Source organism: Lactuca saligna, chromosome 9, assembly GCF_052625555.1.
Source record: "Lactuca saligna cultivar CGN05327 chromosome 9, ASM5262555v1, whole genome shotgun sequence".
Lineage (NCBI taxonomy): Eukaryota > Viridiplantae > Streptophyta > Magnoliopsida > Asterales > Asteraceae > Lactuca > Lactuca saligna.
Window position 1 is genome coordinate 42,082,585 of NC_136425.1, and position 10,324 is coordinate 42,092,908.

Below are 10,324 nucleotides of genomic sequence, written 5' to 3' on the forward strand. Positions count from 1 at the left end.
TACTTTCAAACCACTATGTACAGACAGGGGCCATACATAAAACACCAGAGGGCAGGACCTTTTTGGCGTATAACACTTCAGAAATCCAACAACACTATGCGGCCCTTTAAACCATATTCCCCATACCGCGAGTAGTTAAAAAGATATTATAACGACACTTATATAAGTCATAATAATAGCTCAAATATTTATTATAAGTTCATAATAACAATATTAATTTTAAATATAAGCTATATTAAAATAGGGTAAGCATAACTTACTTACCAGGGGATTTTAGCTAGGAGTTGGGCTTTGCAGGGACAAAACTTCGTCGCTGAATCTTTCTAAGAAAGATTTGTGCAGCGCTTCAGCGCTCACCTTACTATACTAAAAACTACAGAAAGAGAAGTCGAATCACAAGGGACCGAAATGCTCGGGGGATAAGGAGAGAAAGACTCTTGAATCAAGAGAATGGTGCAAGAAATATAAGAGCCCAAGGCTCTTATTTATACTAATTGAATTTTCAAAAACTACTCTTCATAATTACTTAATGACCTTTTAGTTATATAAACAACTAAACACCCCTCTATAATTACTATTTTAAATGGATTTAATGATATTTATACTAAACTAATGTCGAAAGAACTCAACATTAGTCTTATAATCGCCGCATCATCGATACCTTTCTAATGATATATACATATGTATATATATATGTGTACGTATATATGATTTATACTTTATTTTAATACGTAAATATGCTATTATAACTTGTAACTCGTTCATACGAACTCTGTTTTTGATGTTCTTTATATTCACGCGTAGGTGGAGACGTACTCTACAACTTTCATTTAGACTCCGTCGGCTAATTTTGACTTTATTTTTAAAGTTATATTTTTAACAGGCAGGGACAAGATTGGTCCGTTAAAATTTCACAACGTTCTTCATACGAAGTCAGATTTGAGCGTTCTTTTTATGGACATTCTTAGTTTAACATATTCTACGACTTTCATTTAGATTTCTAAGGCTAAAAGTCTCTCTATCGTAAGTTCACTATTTATGCTTCCCGGTGTCGCGCCGGTTCCGTCGTGAAACTTCGACGGGTCATAACTTCTTCGTTATAACTCGGATTTCGGTGTTCTTTATATCCCCGTAATACTTGTTTCGACCACTACAACTTTATGTAGAGATATCGGGCTTATCTCACACTTTAATTTTGACGCTTATTTTTATTCCTTTTTAATTATACATTTATAATTAAATAATAAGCACATAAATACACATAATTCACATTATACTCAAATATTTCATCTTTATTACTTCAAAAAGAGTTACAATAGCTGACCTAGACTATTACATTGTAAAAGATGCTTAGCCCCGAAACCGGGCGTTACAATGGTTGATTCAAAAGAACTAACTAGAGCAAGTGGTCCTCCAGAAAGTTCTCTTATGGTTTGAGCAACATTGGATTCATGTCCCTGAAGCTCATCAAAAAGTTGATAGAGTTTCAATTTTTTAAGGAACTATTAATTTGGAGACAAGACTTTACGTTTCCCCATCCTTTACCAAGACTGTTAATGAACTTGAGATTGTATTCGAGAGGAGTTCGAACAATCCCATAAGCAGTCATGTTGTTGACAACGATTCGATATCGGTTGGAAGCTGAAGCTAGGGATTCACCTGGAGTGGTAGTGAAAGTATCAAAGTCATTGACAATGGAGGTGAGTCATTTGTCCTTCATATTTTCTGAACCTTCAATCAAATCCTGAAGAGTGTCCCAAATTTCTTTGGCTGATTTGCATAGCTTGATGTGCTCAAAGAGTGATGGAGGAACACCAAACACCATTTCCGAGAAGGCAACTTGATCAACATGCATCTTTTCAATACCATATGAAGTTAGAGGAGCTGGACGAGCTTCATCTTGACCCATAAGCTGAGGAACAACATCTCTTACAACGGTTCTAACAGGAACATGTGGACCTTCTTTCACGGATCTCCAAATCTCTTCACCTTTATCTTTGGCCAAAAGAAATATTTCCATTCTGACTTTCCAGTGATCATATTCTTCCACAACTAGCAATGGGGCACATGTAGGGCCACCCATGCTATTTGCGATTTGCATTGAAATTATTTGTTGAGAATTTGAAGTAGCCATTGAAGTCAAGATATCTTCAATATTAAGTGGCATATAGAAGAACTTTTATCCTTAACACAAATATGGTTGAAATACCAAAGTAAGTTCAAACCAACTATAATCTGATCTTATGGATTCAAAGGACAACCAATCAAGCTCTGATACCAATTGAGAGAACACGATCTTTGCGCAGGGACAAGGTTTGAAAACTCAAACCTTGAGTGAATGCTTGAGATCAATGTCTGCTTGCAAATAGATGTTCAAGTCAATGCTAGAAAGACCAGTCAAGTCTTAGATAATTAATTCAACAAATGATCAAGACATTAAGTACGAATAAGTGAACATTGATCAAGGAAAGATCAATAAATGAACAAGAGAAATGTATTTCATGTGATAAAGATAAAATTGCTAACAGTGAGAGAAAAGATCCGCCATTGACTTGTATTGAAAGCTCCTATATATAGGAGAGAGTATTACAACGAATTAACCAAGTAACTTACATAGGACTGGACAAAAGAACTATTTCTGACATTTTGATTGTCTGTGAGTATAAAATGCTATGTCTAATGATACGTTACATCAATACAAATATAATAAATGACAAGAAACAAAATAGCATGCTTCGGATCTGCTAGCATTCCGAACGTGAGAGACACTTCGGAATGGGTTTCTTTTCTCCTTTCTCCATAACTTCTTTTCTTCAGCTCCAGACAACTTTCGGAGTATCACAATTTCCGAACCCAAACACACTTCGGAATTAGTATCAAGGATTGCTAGAGTTTCACTTTCAGGCTCCAACAAACTGGGCACAAGACGATACTTCAACACTGCTTGTCATTCGCAGACCGATGGCCAGAGTGAGCAGACCTTTAGTCACTTGAGGATATGTTGTGGGATTGTATCATAGATTTTAGTGGGAGTTGGGATTCCTACCTACCACTTGCAAATTTTTCTTACAATAACTACCACTCCAACATTGGTGCCTCGCCTTTTGAGCTCCTATATGATCGAAGATGTCATACCCCAGTTTGTTGGGGGCAGGTTGGTCACAGAGTCATAGGAAGGACCGAGGTAGCCCTTTAGACCATAGAGCTTATTCAAAAGATTAGGTAGATACTACAGACAACTCAGAGTCGACAGAAGAGTTATGTCAAACTGTGTCGATCAGAGTTGGAATTCCAGGTCGGCGATATAAAGGTCTCACCATGGAAGGGTCTGACAAGCTTCAAGAAGAAGGAAAAATTGGGTCCTCAATATATTGGACCGTTTCGTGTGATCGCTAGGGTAGCCAGGTGGCCTACCGGTTCGATTTTTAGATCGAGCTTAGCCAGGTCCAAAACATTTTCCATGTTTCGCAGTTATGGAAGTGCATGCTGGACAATGAGGCAGTAGTGCCTTTGGATGATATTTAGGTCAATGAGGGGCCTGAATTATAATGAGAGACCGGTAGTGTTAGAGGAGAGAAAGATGAATGTGATGTACAACAAGGAGATACCTTTGGTAAAGGTTCATTGGCAACATAGTAAACGGCTGGTTTTGCGGGTTTGATAATCAAGGGATATTATGATATCAATATCGTGGGATTGAAATCCCTATGTGTCTCACCAGGTTTCCCTAACCCGACCCACCTAGTTTAGATACATCACATGTATCAAGACCTAAGCTACGAGAACTTGATTAGCATGTTGAGTGATTAAGAAACATCTTGCAATAGTATTTAAGACCATCATGTCTTTATGCTTTAACTTATGTATCTGTATTGATTATGATATCCTTAGGGTTTTAACATTTTAGAAACAAAAATTTGTAATCAAAATGATATTTTGTACTGAGATCTTCTGCAAATATAAATAAATGATTTTTTAAAGCGTAAAGAAAAGTTTAATTGGTTCTGAAAATTAGAGGATATCACATTACAGTCCTTAAATATGGCTCAAAACCCCGATATTAGGGTGTATTTACTCTGTGCAGTTACGCCTTGCGTACCACAGGCTACACCCTGCATAGCCTACTAGAAATACGTCCCAACCTTCATCGATTATGCGCTACGTACTTAGAGTACACCTTGCATAGTGCAAGGCTCCCATTTTCCAACTCAACTTCAAATAACCATAGCTTCTTCACTTCAGCTCTGTTTTCAACATTCTTTATATGCACGGAAATGTATTGAAGAGCCCCACAATCTTATCTAGTTACTATGGACCAAAAACATATTAAACTAAAATCCTTAATTTATACAAGAAACCCAATATATCACCTTTCCAAATTTACCATTTGCTTCACGGCACAAATCATGAGATTCAATTACTTAATCAAACATTACCAACATCTGAAAGAGGCCTCAACCCTATTCCTTTGAATCCCAATACCATCACTTTATTGAATTTCGGTCCGATGTCTCGAAATTAGAACATTACTAAAACTAAGTGTTACAATCACCTTCTTCTCTTCTTAAAGACTCGATGATCATATATGATTTTGGCCGTTGCTTAGGCCACATAAAACAAAGGCTAAGCCAATGTTTTGATACTTCTACTTTAGAGTTGACGTTATAAAAATTTATTCATGTTAACTTTTAGTATTTTTGTTGTTGTCTCAGTAGAGTTTGATGTTCTAAACTTCTCCTAAATATTCAATTTTATCTAATACTATGGTTAATAATTTTTATTGTTGTCGCATAAGTATAATTTTATATTGTTTTAGATTTTTAAAAATGTTATATCAAACAAATAAACTATCATGTTAATAATATATCGTTGGATGTCGAGATAAAGCTTATTTTGTTAACAGAAAACTTTAAATTATAAATTTTTTTTTTTCAACTTATTTGTTCAAAATATATTAGATTATTATTTTTATGTCAATTTTAAAAAGAAAAATGAAAATGTTAGTATATATATATATATATATATATATATATATATATATATATATATATATATATATATATATATATATATATATATAGAACTATTAATTACTTAATTTATTAAAACTAAGTAAATTCTTCAACTTATTAATAATAACAAAGTGAGATTTTTTTATATAAACTAATTATAAAAATTATTAGGTCAATTTTTTTTAATGAGAGAGAGAGAGAGAGAGAGAGAGAGAGAGAGAGAGAGAGAGAGAGAGAGAGAGAGAGAGAGAGAGAGAGAGAGAGAGAGAGAGAGAGAGAGAGAGAGAGAGAGAGAGAGAGAGAGAGAGAGAGAGAGAGAGAGATTATAAAACCTTGTAGTATACACCACCCACCAAAACCTAAAGACAGTCTTTAGTTTTAGATAAAAACAAGGTTAAAGTATATATCTATGTATTTAAAGAGCGTGGGAGAGAGGGTGGGAGAGAGGGAGGGAGGGGGAGAAAGCAACTTGTTATAAAATATAAAACCTTTGATAGATACACCCAAACCCACCAAACGAATAGTTCACAAAGCTAGCTCCAGACTTATTTGCTCCTATACACCAAATAGTTCAATCCAGATAATTTGAGTGCTAGCTCTGATCATCGGACTATTTCCATCTTTCTACATCAATATCATGTCTAACCGATGGTGGACCGGCCAGGTCAACGTGGCCGGCGTAGAAACATCATCTCAGGCCATGAAGAAGCCAGATCTGGGTATCTCAATGAACGATGCCACCACAGGAAGTGAAGAAGATGAAAGAGACAACAACAGCGATGATCCAAGAGAAGGTGCAATCGATCCTTCTAACCGTCGGCCACGAGGCCGACCTCCTGGGTCCAAAAACAAACCAAAACCACCGATTTTCGTTACCAGAGATAGCCCCAACGCCCTCCGCAGCCACGTCATGGAGGTAGCGAGTGGTACCGATATCGCAGAAAGTATAGCTCAATTTAGCCGAAAACGACAACGCGGTGTGTGCGTGATGAGTGCTAGTGGCACAGTCATGAACGTAACCCTAAGACAACCTTCGGCACCTGGCTCAGTCATGGCTCTACAAGGCCGGTTCGAGATTTTATCCCTAACCGGCGCCTTCTTACCGGGTCCTGCACCACCTGGATCCACCGGGCTCACTATATACTTATCTGGAGGCCAGGGCCAGGTTGTGGGTGGTAGCGTGGTGGGATCATTGGTAGCATCAGGACCAGTGATGGTCATAGCCGCCACGTTCTCCAACGCTACCTATGAAAGACTCCCGGTTGAGGAAGAGGAGGAAACGGATAGCGTGACACCTGGGCTAGGTGGCGGTGGATCACCACCGCAACTCGGAATGGGTGATCAGAATCCGATGGCAGGGTATAATATGCAGCCGAATTTGATCCCGAATGGTGGTGGACAGATGAACCATGAAGCTTTTGCTTGGGCTCACGGCCGGCCACCATACTAGTGAAAGTAAGGTAATAAGTTCAAATTTAATAATGATCATATTATGATATTAATATGAATTATTAAAGGATAAATTAATTAATTTTATTTTAGGGAAATTGTGTTCTCACATATATAGACAATCATGAACTTCATATTGTAATTAAGTAAGGGAAAAAAATAATAATAAAGAATTTGAGGGTTTGTATAGCTTTCTTGACATGATTGAAGTTTTGATAATCACATGCTGTAATGTTGTAAAATACATGGTTTCTGTCTATTGTCTTTTAGTGCTTAAAAATATATTTGTATGTTACATATTTAATTTATAGTTGGCCAGTACTTACTTGTAATCTTGAGTATTGTATTTTGTTGGTTTAAGTTATTAAGTATATATATCAAACCAAGTAATTAAACATAATTTGTATAGTTTGCTTGACACGATTTAATGGTCGTGAATTTAATTAGAAATAATAATATTGTAATTCCAATCATGTATAACTTTGCATACTAACGCCTCGTTAATATTATTTTATTAAGTTTATACCTATGTCTTTTTATATATTTTTAAAAACAAGATTTTCATGTTAAATGTCTATTAGTGATCTTATATTTAATAAAAATCAATATATTGATTAAATTGCAAACAATATAGAAACTTCTTTTTACCAAAACATATAATTAAAAGGTTCACTACACCACCACCGTCTTTGTTGATAAAACAGTTAATAAGTGAACAACAATAAATATTTTTTCCAAGCAAAGTTTGCCAATATTGGTAAAATTAAACCGAACTGAAATGTCCCAACATCCTGATCTTCAAATGTCTTTGATAATAAAATAACAACTTTAGTCAAAAGAAAAATCACTAATATATTATGAGAATGAACAATAATTCCTAAATTAAAAAAATAAAATTAAAGATAAACACACCGAGATTTATATATAAGATCCAAATCAGGAGCGGCGCATATTACCTAAAGTTCCACTACTGATAATAATATTTACAATGCAACGAAGTTGAAGAAAATACAAATATTTGGGATTAAATGTTGAGTAATTTGAGAGAGACAAGAAAATAGTTGGTTTTTAAGGTTTAATAATAGCTAAATACCCTCACTAGCTTCAAAACAACCAAAACAGGCATTTTACCTCATTAGGGGTGTGTCGACCAAAAGCGTTTTTTTCCAAGTCGTATTAGGTGTTTCTCTATTTCTAAATACCCTCACTAGCTTCAAAACAACCAAAACAGGCATTTTACCTCATTAGGGTGTGTCGACCAAAAGCGTTTTTTTCCAAGTCGTATTAGGTGTTTCTCTATTTCTTATGTCCTGTGTTTAAGTCTAGTTGTTAATATATGTGAAATTAATGTTCGAAAAATACTAGATAAAATTTTCATTTTACAACAACCAAAATCATCCATTCATTATCTATAAGATAATCACAGTATATAAGTACTCTCCAAACATTAGTGTAAGATCATAAAATAGATAGTGCGAAAAAACTTCAATAGATGCAACACGATAAAGTTTGGCATTTCCTTTCACTACTACAAACACTACAAGAAAGGAAAGCATTAGTGGTGACACGTAATTAACGCGCTAATATGTCGCCGATAATAGTGGCTGTCGCCGCTAATGCTTATACAATATTGATCTGCGTCAAATGAACCCTGTCTTTCGATCTGCTTTTCATCCAACTGTAGAAAATGAGAAAAAAGGCGTTGACTTTTCCCTCCAAGGTTGTCGCCGCTAAAGGCTTTCGAAGATACCCCCCCCCCCCCCCTCTACATCTCTTTCCTGCTCGTTTTGCCTCCTTTCTTTCTTCTAAACGATTACTGGCGATTGCACCCTTCAATTGTCTAATGACCTTTGTTTGCGTCACAGGACTCGTGTCAGGCAACCATTACCGGTCGCCAGTGGAGCTCCATTATTACCGACGACCACATTCATTTTCGGCTACAGAAGGATCGATTTAAGGTCCAACTTCTCCCATATTTTTCTATTCAACTTCTGTTTTGGTGTTTTTCTTACTGATTTTAAGTGTTTAGTTTAAGTTTTTGGAACCCTTGCCAGAAAATCTAGGTTTGCCAGATCAGTTGGTGGAAATTTGGAATTCTTACCGGAAAATTTCGAAATTACACTAGCACAGGTTCTTTTTCATGACTTTTGAAATTATATATGCGATTTGTATGTTTTTGCGTTTTATTTGTATGGTTATTATTTGGAATTTTGGAAATCTTACTAGAATTGTTGCCGAAATTGTTTGTGTGTTATTTGTATCTGTATTATTTATGTATGTGTATGTGTATGTGTATGTGTATGAGTTTTGAAGTTATATATGTGATTTGTATGAATGGAAAAAATTAAAAAAACTTGGTTGCTATAATAGAAAAATAAGTATGATGCTATAATGAATATGTGTAGGAAAATGTTTATGTGTATTTATATGTATAATGTGTGTATCTATGTATGTAATGTGTGGAAAACAAAGCATGTATATTACAAAGAGTAATATCACCAAAAGAATAATTGAATAGGATGCTACCATGTTAAATACAACACATTACAAAGAGTAATATCAATAAAAGAATAATAAGGTAATATTAGAATTATCAATACCAAGATGAATAAAACACACATCAAAAAAAAAAAAAAAAGTTTCACATGCTATCATGTTAATATGAAGTAAGAAACAAGTTGGTTGCAAAATAAAATAAAATAAACTTTCTACATCCAAAAAAACAAAAAATCGAATTTTATTTCATACCAAAATTAATGGACACACAAAAATTATAACAAAAATGTTATGTACTTCAAAAGGGAAAACATTTAAAAATTTTGTGCTTTTGATAAAAGCTATCTCTTAGTTCCTTCCTTTGTATTGAAAGCATAAGCTATATAATTATAAAATCAAGTTAATATTAATCGTAAAATAAAGTTAATATTTCTATTAAAATAAATTCAAATTAATTATAAAATAATATTAAATAAATTTAAAAAATAAACTAATAGCAAAAAAAAATATTAAATTATATAGAAAATGAAATTAAGTTAATTTTCAAATCAAATTAAATTAATTATAAAATCAAATTAATGTTAATTATAAAATCAAATTAAACTAATTAAAGAAACTAAACTTATTACAAAAAAAGAAAATGTAAAATTATTTAGAAAGACAAATTAAGTTAATTTTCAATCAAATTAAATTAATTATAAAATCAGATTAATATTAATATTAAAATAAAATAAAACTAATTATAAAATCAATATAAATTAATTTAGAAAATTAAACCCAAATATTGTTATGCTTCGTTACACTAAAACGATTCTTTATAATTATACATATTTTATATCTTATAATTATTAGGATATTATGAAAATAAAAATAACTGAAGATAATAAAAACATGTGTTGTAATAAACTTAAACATATATGCACTAATGTGGTATTTTAGTTTTATACTTAATTCATAGTCGTAAGTTGTTTTTTAAAACTATTTAATTATTTTTTCCATTATTAATCTAGATGTTAAATATAGTTATAACAAACAATATAATCATAATGTTATTATAATATTAAAATATGTTTTTGGTGTAAGTTTTTAGTGCCTGGTTCGAATTGAAAAATGTTTTGGTGTAAAATGTACACAAAAATAGTGTAGAATATAGTGTTAAGGTTGGAATTGCTCTTATATAATCAAACTAAACGGTATATTTTTAAAACCATAATATTATGTAATATAATATTAAAATTACGATGTTATAATAGAAAATAAACAAAAGTATGATACTTTTGTTAATTATAACATTATACTTTTATTTATTTTCTATCATAACATCGTACTTTTAAAATTATGGTTTAAATAATGTACAGTATAATATG

At 33.1% G+C, this 10,324-nt stretch overlaps 1 protein-coding gene across 3 annotated transcripts; it reads left to right on the top strand.

The window, feature by feature from the left end:
* The first annotated feature begins 5,457 nt into the window (after window positions 1-5,457).
* LOC145017275 (AT-hook motif nuclear-localized protein 20-like) lies at window positions 5,458-8,647 on the top strand. 3 transcript variants are annotated; one of them, XR_013666452.1, is made up of 3 exons: window positions 5,458-6,472; window positions 8,327-8,419; window positions 8,497-8,647. XR_013666452.1 is itself a non-coding variant. In XM_078975332.1 (2 exons), exon 1 carries the CDS (start codon window positions 5,650-5,652, stop codon window positions 6,460-6,462), a length of 813 nt encoding a protein of 270 aa, XP_078831458.1. In that variant the 5' UTR covers window positions 5,458-5,649; the 3' UTR covers window positions 6,463-6,472; window positions 8,327-8,647. The 3 variants fall into 3 exon arrangements, 1 of the variants encoding a protein (XP_078831458.1); XR_013666451.1 differs by having other exon boundaries at window positions 8,516-8,647; XM_078975332.1 differs by having other exon boundaries at window positions 8,327-8,647.
* The last annotated feature ends 1,677 nt before the right edge of the window (window positions 8,648-10,324 follow it).

Bases quoted from the DNA above. Each gene is read 5' to 3' on its own strand.
- LOC145017275 (XM_078975332.1), top strand. From the start codon at position 5,650: ATGTCTAACCGATGGTGGACCGGCCAGGTCAACGTGGCCGGCGTAGAA.